At 39.1% G+C, this 17,980-nt stretch overlaps 1 protein-coding gene across 1 annotated transcript in view; it reads right to left on the reverse strand.

Annotated features, from left to right (window-relative positions):
- The window catches only part of CCDC88C (coiled-coil domain containing 88C), a 101,903-nt gene that overhangs the window by 31,985 nt on the left and 51,938 nt on the right, over window positions 1–17,980 (reverse strand). The window contains exons 6-14 of the mRNA XM_009319527.1: window positions 17,487–17,545; window positions 15,773–15,856; window positions 14,824–14,964; window positions 13,892–14,076; window positions 13,403–13,484; window positions 12,784–12,942; window positions 6,629–6,775; window positions 5,057–5,201; window positions 2,113–2,294 (exon numbers count right to left, since the gene is read on the reverse strand). Of these exons, the coding sequence (XP_009317802.1) occupies window positions 2,113–2,294; window positions 5,057–5,201; window positions 6,629–6,775; window positions 12,784–12,942; window positions 13,403–13,484; window positions 13,892–14,076; window positions 14,824–14,964; window positions 15,773–15,856; window positions 17,487–17,545 (1,184 nt within the window). The remainder of the gene's footprint in view (window positions 1–2,112; window positions 2,295–5,056; window positions 5,202–6,628; window positions 6,776–12,783; window positions 12,943–13,402; window positions 13,485–13,891; window positions 14,077–14,823; window positions 14,965–15,772; window positions 15,857–17,486; window positions 17,546–17,980) is intronic.

The raw sequence follows: 17,980 nt of genomic DNA on the forward strand, positions 1-17,980 counted from the left end.
ACGTTTTAGCAGGGCCTGTTGTGACAGGACAAGGGGGAATGGCTTTAAACTAAAGGGGGGTAGATTTAGACTAGCTATAAGGAAGAAATTTTTTAGGCTGAGGGTGGTGAAGCACTGGAAGAGGTTGCCCAGAGAGGTGGTGGATGCCCCATCCCTGGAAACATTCAAGGTCAGGTTGGACGGGGCTGTGAGCAACCTGATCTAGTTGAAGATCTACTCATTGCAGGGGGGTTGGACTAGATGACCTTTAAAGGTCCCTTCCAACTCAAACCACTCCATGATTCTATGAAATCAAGACTATTACATATCATGTATCAGGTCTCTGTACACTGAGACACAACTGTATGTCTCACACAGACTATAGAACACTGTCTGCTACTTTTTTTCCCCAAATCTCCCTGAACGGAAGGTGACGTCCATCAGCAACTTGACTGGCCTGTGGTATTTAGTCAACAGCTCCCATTGTATTCTGAGTTCCTCTAGTGAAGAGTTCATGCATTTCAACTGCTCTTAATAGTAATATTTTTAACTGCCATTTTTTTCTCATTTATCTGATGCATACAGTGCGCCCCTTTCACCACACAGGCATTCCCCACTACTGCTTTTTGTCTTATTTAACTACCAGACCTGTAGGTGACCCCACCATGCCAACACATTCATCATCATCAAAAACATCAGACTAATTCTGGAATCACAACTGTTGGCACCAACACAGTGCCATAACAACAGGCGCCCACAGGAATGTGCCTGGGGCAAAGCCAAAGGTTGACCACAGTTGTTCAAGTGACTTAAATTGCAGATACATCACAGGTATCTGCTGAGTGCTTTATATGCCTTGATCTCAAATTTTAAGCACGTAAATTAAAGCTGGAGTGAATTACTCATACACAACAGGTCATAAATGGGAGTGTGGAAGGAGGAGTACAGTGAACCGAATTTTTGCAGTTTTTCTTGTTTACAGAAAAAAGCCAAGAAGCAGAACTGGTCTCTCAACTTGGCAAAAGAATCTCTCCAGAAGATGGAGTGATCCAGTGATGGATACTTGTTCTCCTTGGCAGAGAAACTGGCACTCTGCTAGTTACAATTTGGTAATCCATGACCAGCATTTCATATCTAAATTCTTTTTCCCCTTGTCCTTTAAAACATTCAGTTAGCCCATAAGCAGGCCAGAGAAGACTGAAATCTTTGTATCAATGTCTCACACACACAGGTTACAGCAGTAATGGGAAAAGGAGAAAAGAGCCTTTTATTCTGGATAATTTAGCAAAGGTACGAATGTGGAAAAAACTGACATGGAGATTTTTTATACTCAGACTAGCAAGCAGCCTCTTTCCCCACTGGCACTTGGCTCAATTAATCACAGTTCAGGATGCAAGTTACTAGCCAGACAAAAATAAAGCTAGTGGTCGGAGGTGAACTGAGCACAGGGTTTCACAAGGATAAGCACTGAGCTGGCATTTGAGCAAGATGTAATCACAGTTTGCAAAAGAGTGTAACACACACACACACACACACACACACATATATAAAAATAAGTTAAAAAAGTTATGACCTGCATGTTTATTACAAAGATTAAAAGAACCCAGATCTTTGCAGAGAGGGAGACACTAGAGAACTTCTAATAGCCAAAAGGACAAGACAAAGAGAAAGAGCTGATCCAGGACTATGGACAGCAAAAAAGACTTGTTTGAAAATATACTAACCTGAATTCACCTGTGTGATTTGACTTGCATGAAAACAATATTAAAACTTTCAAACAAACTAAATAGTTCAATGTAGCCATGGCTTCCTTGCCTAGTAGTGACTACCGTAAGATGACAAAAAGGGACACAATCAACAGTACAATCTGATGGGGCAAATGAGCACTGAAAGACAGCTTTTATGAAACAGGAACAGTCACCTTTGCTTACAATGATGCACTTAAGTAGGCAGTGAAGTAGAACGCAATAGAATACACCAATGTTAGAATGCAATTAAATAGATGGGCCCAAAACCATGCCCAGTCTTCTGGGGAACATAGGTGAATTCCCTGCAATCCTTCATCATTCAGGAATAAGCCCTATGCGCACTGTGTTTAAAAACTGAAGAGCTCTGTTCCTGTGAGCAAATTACCTTTTTGCTAAGCTGTTGGTTTTCCTTTTCCAGTTCCACAAACTTCAGGCTGCGCTCTCTGGAGGTCAAGGAGGCATCTCTCAGCTCTTGGATTGTGTTCTGCAAGCTCTGATTATCCTTCTCTAGCTTCAGTATGCGACTCGAAGCACATTCATTCAACTCAAACACAAAGGACTTTCTGGCTGTTGAAACATGAGAATCGGAAGGTGGCACTAACCAATTCACAAACATCTCCCTTCCTAGGTCCTTAAGATTCACTTGTATGAAGATAATTGCAGTCAGATCCTTATCATTTCAGCTTGACTGCTAATTAAATGCTTTGTTAAAAGCAGAATCCATTTTCACAGATAACAATTAAGACCTTTAATAAATAGGTAAGTATCTGAACAGATAACCATCTTAAAAGTTACTTACTTTCCTAACTCTTCTTAAAGTTGCTTTAGCCATGTTAGTAGCATGTTTAATGTTAGTAGCGAAATATACTTTGATACCCTTCTCATACTTCCATCAGAGGAAACAAATAGAGGCAGAAAGTAAACCACTGCAAAGTGTTTGCTAAAACAGCAAGATGGTGCACTTCCAAAAGCTAGTGAAAACTTAGGTATTTGATCAAAATTCTTACAAAAGTGAGTTCCAGTGCTTTTCTTCACAGCTACTTCATCAAGAATATGCTGAATCAGGGAGGATATTTTACTACCAGGTACCCAGGCACAGGACATCCATCAGAATGTTGATCATAGAGAAGTGTCTGAAGTTGAAATCTCAGAACTAACAAAATTTATGCAAGTTTTACAACAGAGATGCTATTTTACTCTAAATGTTTGTAGATCAAAAGTCTCACTACCTCTCAGCCTTAACTCCCAGCACCAAAGCCTCATTGTTCAGTTAATTTCTCTGCTCAGCACCTGAATAATTATAAGAGCAACCCTCTGTTTCACATGGAATAATTGCTACCCTTCACCTCAAAACCACATTTCATATGAGATTGACTTTAACATTGTCTTTAAGTCTCAGAAAATTATTCACTCCTGCTAAATAATCAGCACTATTACATACAGCACACTGAGTACTTCAGAGCTGGCAAGTTTCTGAGAATGGTAAAATCTCATTTGTCTCTTATGGAGCACCACCCGAAGAGTTTTGGTCAAATGAAGACTCAAATAGTAAACATTAACTAAATACTCCAGTTGAGTTCTGTCCTGAAGCAAAGCCGATCTAAATGACTTTTTCCCATGCTTATTTTTTAAGTGATTTTAAATAAAATATTCCAAGTTAGCAGGTAAAATCTTCTGCTATCTGCCACCCTTGCAGACTCAACTTGAAATCCAGGAACAGGAGGTTTTCCAAAAGAGCTTTGTAGACTGACTCTATCTGTACAAACAAGCTGCATTCAGAACAGCAACATGCATTGAAATGGAACTTCTTAAAGAGAATTATTGTAAAAGTATGACAGCACTTCTGTGAAATAATTTAAAGTTTCAAAGTTTAATGTTCTTAGTTTTTTTTAAAATCAGGCTTCCTTCGCTAATTTTTTTTTTCCTACTGAATACAAAAGATTACTGATGTTCAGTTCCTCTTACTCTCTTTTTCTTTGGTTAATCAGAGAGGTTCTGGAGCTCCAGTGCTGAAACGCTAAGCATCAGTGCAGTGAAGGAATCTCATCTTTTTTCATTTGTTTTAAACCTCTCTGTTGAGTAAATTTTGAAAGTTATGTTTGACAGGAATGAATAAATAAGAGATAACAAAATAAAACCAGCATCTTCCCTTCTATTACATGACTAGTGAAACCAAATCAGGAAGGGGGCAGAACTTGCTACTTGAAACAAGCCAGAAAATTAGATAGTTTTACATTTTCCCGAAATAATCTTCATCAAAATTTGTAAGTTTTGAGAGAACTGTGTTTTTTTTCCCCCACCGACTAACATAATAAGCAACATCCTTGATTACACATAAGGAGGAATAAAGTGCCATTCACATATCAGGCTAAGGTAAACCTGCTTTGCAAGATTATTAATTAAAAGTAACAATTAATTAGCCATTAATCTGAGTAGAGAGAACTCAGATCCTAGACAGCAACTAGATTTGAGAATTGGTGTCAGGCACATTCAGTTATTTTACAAAAGAAAGCTATTCTTCTAGACAGCTTTACTGAAAGCTGAACATCTGCTTACTTTAATTTATTCCTTTGCCTTCAAGTTAAACTTTTCCTGGTACACAAAGCCAAACATGCAAGTCTTAGCAGAATCAGGTGAGTAATTAATAAAAGCTGCACATTGAACTGCACGAAATAGCTTGTATTTCCCAAGTTCCATTTTGCACTGTTATTTTGGCTGGTATTATAGACAGAATGAATGTTAGACACAGAAACCAATGCTAAAACCTGACTAGTGGAGGAAGCATTAGTTATGTTTGTGATAGTTACGGAAATCAAATCAACCATTCAAAAAAAATAATCAGCCAGTTATTTTAACTGTACACATTTTTCAGTATCTAGTAAAAATAAATGACTTCAGCATATACTACTTCCTGGGACTTAAAGACCAGCTAATTGTCTGTACTAATTGTACTAAAGAATACTAAAGATCACAGACTCCTCCCAGCCATTCAGTTAGAAATATCCAGTGTTCGGTGTGACATTTCTGCTGTGTCGTTTACAAAGCCGCCTTTTTTTTTTTTATTTTTGTCATTTTACTTAAAAGTCACTCTCTCAGTGACGAACAAAATAAAAGGAAAACTTCTTAATGCTTTCAAAAGAAAGTGAAAGAAACTAGAAGTAATACATTTTAGAAGATCTGAAAAACTAAGTTCAAAGTCAAGTGGCTGAATGATGGAAGTTCTCCAAGCTTGGACTGAACTTCTGTTCCCATCTCAGTCAACCAACTTGTTTACTCTGAAAGAGACCACAAACACAACAACAACAACAACTACCCCAGCTGGTACTCACTATCTGCAAGATCTGTGCTTTTAGACAGTTGTTCTAGTTCCCAGCCTAGGTGTGCAGACTCGTTCATGCTCTGTTTCTGTGCAATCTCCAAGACCATGTTTTCCTCCAGCAGCTCTTCAATTCTCTTCTTGTCTGTGTCCCGGTCCTGTGCAAGACACACGAGTGAAAATGCATATTCAGCTTATCCTTAAGATTGTTCTGTCAGTTGAACAGCTACAAGCACAACACACGTTGAGGGTAGAAGAATCTCCTTAAACACTGTGTGCTTTTATGTTGAAATAGATGTAGAGCATTAAATGTTTGCTGTGGGCTACCACACATGCCACAGAATGCGGTGCAGAGACACCCAACTAGCCCTGTTTAGAGTCAGCTCAGGTCCATGATACACTTGGAGGGAGGGTGACTGGAGCGAGAACATACTGGGTGATGACAGTGCCAGTACAAGCCAGGGCTAGTAAGGCAGGCTGGATTCAAGCTGTCTCCAGAGCTAAACTCTTCAAAAACATGTAGCATCATGCACTGACACACTGAAGACTCGGTGGATAACACCTTGAATTCTGCTGTGAGCTTCTTCAACTCTTCACGGCAAATTTGGATCCAGTCATATGGATTGGCAAGTAACATCTGTCTCATGATTTGGGTTTTTAAATATCCAGAAAACGGATCTGGAGAATTAATCTACCATTGCTTCTTGCGATTATTTTGGCCGTTTGCATTTGTGGGAGCTGAAGTGGTATCTCTGAGGGTCTCAAATTTTCAGAAACCATTACCCAAAAATTCATCAAGTCACCCAGAAAAGCATCATTCAAAATCACCAGCCACTTTGGAAAAGCTGAAGCATGACATGACCCTTATAATGCCCTGAATCAGTCATCAAACGTAATTCCACACAGCACCCTCAGCATCTTTGTTTTCAACAGACCCTGTTGGAAACCCTCTACAGTTAAACCCACAAGAATTCAAAACATAGAGGGATAAGAGGAGGACTGCTAAGTAAAATACAAGAGATGAAAGAGTATTTATTATTTCTAGTGGGATTATAAGCAATGTTGCTTTTTGTTTGTAGGCAATAATCTGCCACTTCTTACGTTTCCTTGTCTATGAAGCAATAAGCCACGTCTCTGATTTACACAGAAGTGAGTTTGGAGTTTTGAGTCTTACAGTGGTAATGGATTCTTAAAGTCATGTAATGGCTGGGGGTTTTCTTTCCAACAAAAAAAGATCATTTACTACAGTAGATTTCATTTCCTATATCTAAGAGATTTCTACTTAACTGACAGATTTTAACATCTCTGTTGTTAATATGTATGAAAGCAATCTGTATTTTAAAATTGTGATATACCTTCTTGCATAAAATTAAATTCATCAGTCTCACACAAAGTAGCATTAGCAATATTTACAGTTAACATTATAATATTTCAAGAATTCATGTACACAAGGTTTAAACCAAAGAGGTCTTTAAAAGCACTGTAGATTCATTTGCCTGCCTCCACTGGTTTCTGTGACATGAATCTGACCTAGCATAAAAACAGAAGTTTAAAAAATGAGCATAATGAAAACGAGAGGACATACCAGCTCTACATCATGGAGTTTGGATTTCAACTGCAAATTTTCCTTCTCTAATTCATGCAGTTTATCACCACGAGCTCTTGCCATTGTTAGCTGTTCTTCTAGCATGGCCTTTGTTTCAATTAATATGATGTTGTCCTCTCTTAACTCCTAGGGAGAAAAAGTAACAATGTTAATCTCTTTACATAAATTGACTTTTCAAAGACCAGGTGACTTTCATAAACTGACATTGCAAAACACAAGAAAGAAATCTGACATGTTTCTCTGTTTCATAAAAAAGTTTTTACCTGATATTTTAATGGGAGATTATACTATGTTTAATTATCTGGTGTCATTAATGCAAGTAAATCTAATATTTCTTATTGTTTTTTCCTGAATTTCAGAAGTTTAATGGAGTTCCTTTTCCTTTATATGAGGCTAGATCAAGAATTGCACCAAAGAGACTCAAGACACAGAAGAGCAACTGTTCAACTCCAATTCCACTGTTATAATTCCATTTCCTTAGCAAACTCACTGTAGTCCCCAGTTTCAAAATAGATTATATTTATTTACTTTCAAGGGATGTTATAGTGTATTCAAAGCACGTTGGGGAGCACTGTCCCCATCCCCAATAAACACATGAGCATTAATTGCACAAGCCATGTTGCTTACCCATTACAGCTTTTGGATCTGTTTTTACTGAGTAGAAGTTCAACTTCTTATTCTGCTGTAGCCACAGCATTAGAAACAAGTTAATCATACTGCACTCCGAACATTCCTTGCAAAGCAACAAATGAAGCTCTCTGCATTCAAGTTTCTTATCTCCAGAAACATTAAATGTCCAAAGCATAAAATCCGGCCACATATTCTCGGTCATGTTTTAAACATTTATTAAAGTATGCCTTATTTCAAGTTACAATACCTCACTACTAGCTTTTACTCTTGTTGATCCTCAGATAAGTCTTGAGTCAGAGACAGAATTTTCTATGGCAGGAACGTATCAGCATTTGAAAGATTAAATGGATACAGGACGGATTTTTGCCCAGAAGAGTTACAATGGGGCAAGAAGCTGATTATCTGATTCTCTAAAGAAAGACAAAAGAAAATTTCTTTGCTTTCCTCCCTCCTCCCCCCAGCTGTTCCCCTGCTCCAATGAAATATGCAAAACCAGAAAATGTGCACACAGGCAGGATGAAATGTTTATGGCTTTTTCAGTTTTTTTATTGCTGTCTTCAAAATATGAAATTTCTGCTGACAACAGTGTTCGTGTCTGCTCTCTCAGACCACAAACATCCAAACCAAGTAGATTCCTGAAAGTTCACCAGGCATGAGCAAATCACTTTCACTGCTTAGTCAGCAACTACCTTCTCATTTTGGGGGGTAGAATCAGCCTTAAGAAGCCTTATGTGGCTCAGTTATTTAAAAAACAAAAAGAAAAAAAGAAGGAAAAGGAGATAGCTGTAAAGCACAAGTTAAGAGTGTCTGATGACAGCCACTCACCTTGCCTTTTGATACTACAGGGGGCCTTATATAGCAAGTAATCTTTGTTGTTTGCTGCATCTTGACTATAGATGGCATAACATGGAAAGTCTACCTTATGCAGTACCACATTGCCCTTGATCTGTCAGTGGGTCCAGCTACCAACTTGCAAAATACGAGAGGAAAAATTTCCCTACTACAGTAGCATTAAAAGGACAAGGATGTTAGTGCTTGTGAAGCGGTTCATCTACCGCAATTAAAATGTCTGAGAATGCAAGTAACTAAAATAATAATAATACTGAAACACCGATTTTATAGAACCAGCATTTTGGACCAAGTCACTTCAGGGTGGGCAAACTAAAAAGGCTGATACTAAACAGATGACAGACCAAAGGAAGTACACGACACAAAATGTGCTGGGTGTCATGGAAGCTGCCAGAATACATGTAATGAAACAGCCACATGACAAGAGTTTACTTTGCTAGATCATCACACTCAATCTGGACCACAGCCCTAAGAAGTAAGGTGGTGTCTGACCTCAAAAACGTGGCCTCAGAACTATCCCCAAAAGTGCTTACCAAGCAGGAACTAGTTATTTTAGTGTCTCATGAAGAGTCAAACTACATGCCAAGTAAATACACGTATCCAGGGTCCGGTACAAACCACGCATCACTGGGAGCTGCAATATATGGAAGACTGAAGCACTTTCCATCGACCACCCAGGAGAGGCGGACATGTCAGTTTCAAAGCAGTTCTGATGAAGTCTTAAATTAATAACGTGGTGGAAATGCTTGCTATGGCAGGGTCAACATTGCTCACTGGTGTACCCACGATCTGAGGTTGTCTTAATATTGAAAAGTTCATATAATTTAAATAATTACTCCATGGGAGCTTTGTAGAATTACATCTCAAGGCCTGGAAGGTAAAACTGTCCTAACTAAAACATGTCAGCACTAACATCTCCCAGAAGTTGCTGGGATAACATAGTTGACCTAAAAATGTGTCTGGCTACAAATCACACTTGTTAGACAATCAGCAGGTGGTGGTCATGGGGTGGTGGTGCTTCCACTGGAATTAAGGTTTATTTTTTTCTTTAATTAACAAACCCACCAACATTATTTTGTAACTATAAGTTTATTTTTAAATCGACAGCAAAAATAGTTGACTGTGGATTTTTTTTTTTTTAAACACGCTGAATTTACTAGGCAAGGGATTAAAAAAACTCTTTGTTTTATATCACTTAAATTGTGATGGTTTAATATCAAACATATATATTTCTGCTTTCGTAATTTCTAAAATAAATTACATATTGTGGTTTGATCCTGTATCACTGTTCCTTGAAATAACTTTAAGAATGTGCATTGTGTACTCATATGGTTACAATTAACTGTGGGAGTAAGTGGTTGCACAATCAGGGTGTGTTGCTACTGGAAAACATTTTCAGAAACTCAAGTAGCAATCAGATTGTTTAAATCTGAAACTAGAGAATTTGCACGCGTACCCAGACCTAGTTATTAAACAAAGTTCAAACCCCTCCCTTCTGGCAGTTCAGAAACTGCCCCTACTGAGCCATGACACAGTTAACATCTTATGACAATCAAACATTGCCTTGGACAGCTATATGAAAACATACAAGAGATGCTTTTGCTTTTTTTAACGTTCACAGAAATTCCTCCCATCATCCCGCATGGAAATGTGATTGCAGTGAGAAGGAGGAAGAATGGGCAAGGCAGACTCCCTGGCCTCAGAAAATAATCTGATCTCCTGAAGCAGCACAAGGTTCAATGGAGAGGGATGCCAGAGGGAAGTTTTACATTGGAGAGAAGCACCTCCTTGGAGGAAGCCCTGCATTAAGCCTGCTCCTCCACATTCTGTTATGACCTCGTTAAGCCACCTCAGCAGATATTCATCTCCACGTCCCTTGAACGATGGTCGAATTAAAATGTCATTTCTGAACAACTTTGTCAAGACATACAGACAAGGAAAACAACACACATGCCTAAATGTGTTACGTTCAAATAGAGAAAGACTTGCTCCTTTTGCACTCCTTCTGCAATAGCTCCTTAAATCTCTTCCTGCCACCACCGCCGATTTGTATTATGTGCTTTCTGAAACTACTTGTAAGCTTGCTCGCAATTCCTAAAGCTTGTCATGGTATCATGCACAGAACACATTCTGTATTTTTTGCTCTAACTACCAAATGTGTATGTGAACTACAAGAAGGAAAAGATTTTCAAGTGCTCATTTAACAGCTTCCTGCATTGATGCACAAAGGTAAACCCACATTTTGGTCTCACTTACCGATTTGGCACTGCTTATTAACAACCCTGTCAAGACCGTATGAGCCTTACGGTATCACATTACCATGGAAAAGTGACTGACGCTGTATTTCACGCACCTACATTTTCATTGCTGTGCCTCTGTAAGATTTGTTCAGGTCTTAAGACTTAGAGCTTAGGAAGCCAGCTGCAACCAGCAAATGTCATGAGATGAATCAGCACTGTACTGTCTAGTGGTAAAAATCTCTACCATGTTACATCCCTGCACAAATCTTACAACTTGGAATTGTATGCCAAACAGTTTTTGAGTAAGTGGGAGGAATCTGAGTAGACACTGAACTGACTCCAGCCATTAACCCTTCTTTTGGAGGGGCGGAGGACTTGAGACAGGTAAGACAGAAAACTGAGGGACCATGGAAAGTTTGATACAGGCTACTATGCACAGCCTTTGTGCCACTCTACGACCATAAAAAAGACAGACTAGTTCCCTGTGGAATCCTCTGAATGTATCAGCATGAAACCAGTTGAGTTTGCCTGACGCTGCCACTGCTCAACACTGGCGGTCCATGGCTGTGCCAAGACTTGATCAACGATGGAAGAAGGAGCGGTGAGAATGTGAAACACTCTGGCTATTCTAGACCACAGAGCAGCCTGCAGACAGCTGCACAATCCTGCCACATATTAGAAGAGCTCAGCCCCTACAGCAGCAACAACTTTTGCTAGAGGCCACACTGCGGCACAGAACTAGAAGAGTGCCATATTGATGGGAAATATTCTTTGTCCCACTACTGTATTTCAAAGAAGTATCCTTGGAGAGCCGACACTCATCTCTGATGTTCAATACTTTCATCAAAAACTGGCAGGGTAGAAGAGGGAGTGAGAAAAGTTGGAACAAATTTGAAACTGAAGTGGAGGTCTCTACTGAATGATATGTTAAGCAAGATTAGCATGCACACAGCAGAGCAGGAAACTGCTAGCTCTAGGACAAGCAAGGAAGCTGAGAACTCAAGAACAGAAATAGCTACTCTCTTCATCTCAGATGAAGACAAGACTAAAAAACACCTCTCCTAGCTCCAGCTAAATTATCTGAGCAGCAGGTAGAAGCTAAGCAACTCCAGTGCACAACCAAAAGGGAAATGCTAGGATGCCATGCTGATAGCTAGTGTGCCAGGTTAATGCACAACTGATTTGCCAGCTTGAGGGAGGAAAACAAGAGAGCCAGAGCTTCATACTTCCTAATGTAAACAGGGAATTACTGAGAGGAAAGACAGGGTTTCATAGTCTATTACTACATTTAATAACCACCCATTTTAGTGAACCTATTCATAAGAAGCAGCAGAGCTAGCTGCCCCCTTAGGTCAGCAGAAAGGGGGCTGACCCCTCCCCCCCTTAGAGAGGGGGGAAAAAAATCACCTACAAAGTAGAGTTTACAGAGCAGAAATAAGGTCTGTGTTCTCAGCCAGAGGCCTGGCAAATGCAAGTTTCAACATCACTCTTTTACCTCAGACCTGGGATTTTATTTAATTATACTGAGGTTGTCAATTACTGAACCTCCATGTGGTCAGCAAGCCTGGATATTTATTTGACTTCGGCTGAAGTGTTACGTATGTGGATTATTGAAAGTTTAGGTAAGAATGGCTCAAAGAACTGGAAGGACAGAAAATAAGAGCAGTCTGACCTAAATTTAAGGTCAGCCATGCTGTGAGCAATGAGTTTGTCTAGATGATCTCCAAGGTCCTTTCCAACCTAAGTTAATTAATAACTCCAGGACGGGCATAGCTGCAGGTGACTAAGCTGAGTAACTGGCATTACTACTGGAACAAAGCTATACATTTCTCATTGACATACCCTATTTGGGGCACTAGGGAAGATCCGGATTTTCTCTCCTTTCTACTATAAGCAACAGTTGCAAAAAGGGGTGGCTAGAATTTGTCATCTGAGGTCATGCTTAAAAATGCCCAGCCATTTTAACAACAGTTGCATCTGCTACAAACCCCTAAGGAAAAACACCCAGACATTCATTTAACTAATTTATACATGACATTTAAAATGTTGGTCAAAGGAATAACTCTGAAACATAGGCATTTTACCTAAGAGCAAATTTTCAAGGCTAGACTAAAGGTCTGGATTCTCTAGAAGCATCCACAAAAGGTCTGTCCTGTTTAGCCACATAATGCTGAACTAAGCAGAGTTTATTAAAACTAATGGGTATTTATTTTTCATGTGCACCAAGTCCTTTTTGCCACTGAACGAAGTTTTAATGTTGCTAAGTCAATAACTATAATGTATGTCATGAAATTTCCACTTGCTCTGATGTTTTGCTACAGTCAGCTCAATGACAAATGACACATGAACTGGTAACACAACAAAAGCCAAATATTAAGGATTACTCAGCAAATCTTTCTCCCAATTTTCACTTGCCTCCATGCGAGCTTTGTAAAAATCCACATCATGAAGTTTCTCTTTGCACCGAACAAGTTCCATCTCAAGTCTTTCCACACGGTTTGCCCTCTCTCTCAGAGAGTCGAGCTCATCTCTGTATGCTCGGGCAGAGCGAGCGTCTGAGGCCAGGTGGATATTCTGTGAGAAGTGAGGAATAAGCAGGGAGAGAAATCTTAGTTAACACTTGAAAGCACGTCCTTTAACCTTTATTTTTATTTATTTATTTACTTATTTTAAATGTAGGCAAATAGCATTCCCCTGGTTCAGGAGTAAGAAAATTCTCCTAACTAGCCAGTAAATTCTCTACAAGAGAGAGAGGTTCTTCAGCCTGTTGGGACTCTGACATTTCTAATGCCTGATGCTGCATAAGCTTCAGGCATTACTAGACCATTTGCAAGATAAACAGATGAGACTGCTCTCACCAGTTAAGCGGAAAACATAGCATTGCTATGCCATAGCCATAAATAATCATCGAACAGCTTGCTGGTGTAACTTGATTTCTTCATTAAAAAACAGGCATAGTAGTGTCTTTGGCCTCACAGTGAAAGAGTCTTTTTTAAATGGGGAAGACTGTCACAGTAAAACGAGCCCATCTTACCTCTTGTTTTATTTTTTGCAGCTCTAGGGTGAGTTGCTCAGCTTCATGTTTAGAATCTACAAGCTGCTCAGACTTCTCTTCCCTGAAAATGATTAGGAAAACCTTAGTAAGAATTCTTTTTTTTTTACCTCTGTTCAAATCTCATTGGTGCTACTGCTGTCATAGCTAGCTTCACTGGCCTCTGGACTTCCCGATAATAACTAAAAAGTGCAGCTAGCAGTTGGCATTTTTAAGAGGAGAAGAGAGAGATGAGACACAAAAAGAAAAATAGAAGTAGCCATCACTCTGTGTTTAAAGACCAGTTAAGAAAGAAGAAAGATGGAACATCCATACTAGCTTCCTACTGCTATGAATAAAAAATTTCAAAGATGTGATTCTGAGAGCTCCCATGGAGGCCAGTGTACTGAAGCTGACAGGCAACTGCATTTTCAGGATGCACAAGACTTAACATACAAGTCTCCCCAGAAGCACAAATCACTGGTGACTCACAGCTCCTGCCGGATTCTTCTCAATTTAGCCTTTGTGTCTGCCAGCTCAACAGAAAGGTGCTGCTTGTCTTCATTAGAAAGACGGTTGGCTGAGTTTGGTGAAGAATCTGGACTTGGTGCTTTCAGAGGACTTGGTGGTTGCTGAGACTGCAAATAATCTCTCTCTTGAGTGAGATCTACAATGACCTGGAAATACAGAGAAGTATGTAGTGTCAAGACATAAACAGTATAATTATACATTGTTTTCCAAGTATCTAAAAATGATTTATAAACATAGAAAATTATTAGCCTGGCATTATACAGAATTCAAGTGATAGCCAGGAGGGAAGGTTACACAGAGGAGGAAAGAAATCTCCACTATGCTGACCACTAAAACATTCCCCTTCCAATGCTCTAAATAAGCAGTCTATTTTGCTTGGAGAATTCATAAAAACCTTTAACAACCAACAGTTTTAACTAACACAATCACAGTCAAAAGCATGACAGAAAATTAACAAGTTAAAAAAAGGAAGAAGCCTTCAGAGATCTGAAGGGAAAGGAACTGATGACTTAGCAACAGATAGGGCCATCTTCACACAGAAAAAAACTAGAGAAGACACTGGAACCCATGATGGTAGATACCAATGGAGAGACAGGCAAACAATCACTCAAAGATGAATGACTGAGCAGACACGCAGAGACAAAAATCTCAAGACAAAGTCACAACTTCAAATATTTTTGAAGTGACTACTCTTCTTCACCAATCATTTCACCACACCTTAGTGTTATGCGAGAATCAATGGAAAAGCCAAAATCTTTCTACAGATTTTCAGAGGTGTAGTAGAAAGGTGCAGAAGAAATAGAAACCCAGTGCACAAACGAGACAAGAGAAGGAATGGAGCCTGCATCTGCTACTTCACATGAGCTCTGTATGAGAGAGATAAGTCATCATACTTCTGTGCATTCATCTCTCTCATCAATGAGCCTCTTGAGGTGGAAAACCATATTCCTGGAGAGAGACTCTAGTTCTTCTGGGGCCATATCTGGGAGCTCCAGCCACTGCAAGTCGAAGACATTCTCCTGGTTGTGAGTCACCTAGGGACAGGAACAAAAAAAATTGTCTTTCCACTGGTTGATTTGTAAGTTTGTTTGCTGTATATGCTGCATCCCCCAGGTTCTTCTACTGATCAATTAAAAAACATACCACATTTCTACAAAACCAGCTTGTAAATAACGAACACAACTACCTTAACTGTAACACTACCCAGCAATTTCTGGTATTTAGATTTTTTTATAATAATAAGGCTGATTTTTAAAAGTGATCAGATATATATATTATGATCAATAGCCCTTGTGCTTGCATATTAGAAGTATGCACCTGTCTTAGTACAAGCACTGAGGTGGTCACCACAGGGATTTGAAGGGACTGAGTCCACACTGAACAGTTAGGTTGGTGTCTCACTGAGAAGTCGTCCTGCTTTCAATGAATTTGCAATTTGCAGCTGATACAGCTGGGAGGAGCTGCCTTTAGCAGAAATGTCTCTGGTTGGGGACTAAGTGCCTACACTGTTGCTGCAAGGGGCATTGCAGCTCCTAAGCCATACATGCCTTTTGCAAATAGTACACATTTATCCTTACAACAATTCCTTCTACACAGCCTATAACTGGCAAGCAAGGCATTTAACACTGCATCTCTTTAAAAGACCACTGAGCCAAGTAACTTTCCCATCGCCTACCATTTTCATCTTATAATTTGATTGCAGTAACATATTCAAAAATTTTTTTTGTGAAGTTCATGAATCCATTATGAAATTCCAAGCATTAATATTTCATAGCAAAAAACCCCATTAAATCAAGGAAGGGAGACATAAAAAGTCAAAATAGACAATACTGAGAGTCCCACCTCCTGAATGTGTGACACAATGGCAGCTTGGGTTTCAATATCCAGTTGTTTTATTCTTTCAATAAACTCTTCTTTTCTTTCACACTGTTAAAAGAAAACACACCCTGAAACAGTGTTACATATCCTAAAACTTACTGCACCATTTTTCATTTAAATAAAAAAAATCCCCACATTGCTAATGACAAAATGTTCAAGATCTACACTTTGTCACACTAGAAGGTATAACACTTCATTACTCCATATGGAGCATGAACCAAATTATGCGTTAAATTATTTAAACTTTTTACAGTCAGTACAATTAAGGCTAAGTTAAATGGCTGGTTTTGCTCTTTAAAAACAAGTTCAACATGCAATGAGATCAAGAGGTGGGGCAACAGCCAGAGGAAATCATCACAGCTTCATCAATGGAGCTGCACAAACATCAACCTACATTTACATTGCATCATTTAACCCGTCTGCTTTGCTGTTTGCATTTTGCTTGGTTTTGACAATGAAAAGAGATGTATCACTTTAGATACTATTCACATCAATGCATAATGTTGCTTGTTGGACTAAATGAACACATTTTAGATAAAAAAATGGGGTTGGGAAACATTCTGGATAAAAATGAGTGACATTTCAGACAAACAGATTTTAGTAAGTCTTTTACTTAAGGCTTTAAAAGAGGCAGACATCTGCTATCTGTGTATCTGTGATAGTACACTAACAACATTATTGCCTTCTTGTAACAACAGCATTGTGGAGAAGTTAAGCATTACTTAAAGCTTTTTTAAACTCATTTACAGTGTCCTTTTGGGGCCTGGTTCTCAGTCTCAACCATTCCTTTCAGTGGGAAGAACCTCAGATGCCTAAGTGGGGGCTGAGGATGCACAGCAGCTTGCCAAATTAGACCTTTATGCTTTGTGCTGCAATGCAACACTGAGATAGTTCAGAGCAGCCATATGCAGACAGCTTTACCCTGACATAATTGACTTGACATAGCTGAGCAGGGTAAGTGTCCTAAGGCATGACAAAAACACTAGACAGACCTAAAAACAAGGTCAATTATAAGCAAAGGCTAGCCTGCAACACGTCTATTGTTTACCACCACAGAGGTTTGGTGGGCAGAACACTGATTTCTTTATCTGGTAACCGTCATGCATTTCTGGGGAGTTTCCCATATACATTGCCTGTCTATTTATTTTAACAAATGCCACATAAAAATCCCCACATGAATATACAAAGTATCTATTCATTTCAGATTTTCTACACATAATATTCAATCAAAAGATTATGCAAATAAAATCAGGAGTCATTAAACAAATGTTTAGACTGTTAGCTTATCTGTTTGTTTGGCATTAATATGTACTGTTCCACTCTGTATTTTAAAACGGTAAGAAAATAAACCAACAACAATCTTGATATCAAGAACACTGCTCAGAGCTTATCTCTTCCCACTTTGTTATCAAAGTGGACTACTTAGTTGCAAGAGAACATATCCTACAGCTGATTAAGCATTGGCAACAAATTGAGGCTACTGCTATCACAAAGTGTGCTTCCTTCCCCCTGCATTTCTTTCATTCACCTATTGCGTCTTTTCACAATTTCAGCTCACAAGCTGAAGAGCTGAAAGATTTGTTCATACAGCACTGATCTTTGGGTGGATTTTCTCAGTCCAGTAAAAAATAACAGGTTCAAAAAAATCTTATTTTTCAAGCCTTTAATGAGTGTTCACCTGCACAGCACATCCCAGAACCAACAACAGCAGCTTCTTAACTTCATCCATACTTTTACCTAGAGAAGAAAAAAGGAATCAGTATGTATGTACAACAAATTAAGTACTTGCAAGTGATCCTCTCCAAAATATCCATCTGAAAAGAGAAATAAGACCTTTGAACAAGTGCCTGAACAATACATATGTACCCATTATAACGTTACCATACTTTCCATGTAACAATACAGTTCTTACGGATTAGTTTAAAATCCCAAATCTAGGAAGACTTTTTTCCCCCTCAGTGTGCTATCCTCACCTACATTTTCTGAGGCTTTTCTGATCAATGCATGGGAAGAAAAAAAAAATCCTTTAAATAGTTCAATGCATATGCCCAATGCTTGTCCCTTGTTTTATGACTAACAAGGGTGCAAAAAAGCCCACCAAACCACCACCTCTTCCCCCCTCCAAAAAAACCCCACCAAAACAAAAACCACCCTGGGCAGAAGCGAAGGAAG

This window comes from Pygoscelis adeliae, unplaced genomic scaffold (assembly GCF_000699105.1).
Source record: "Pygoscelis adeliae isolate BGI_AS28 unplaced genomic scaffold, ASM69910v1 Scaffold71, whole genome shotgun sequence".
NCBI classification, from domain to species: domain Eukaryota; kingdom Metazoa; phylum Chordata; class Aves; order Sphenisciformes; family Spheniscidae; genus Pygoscelis; species Pygoscelis adeliae.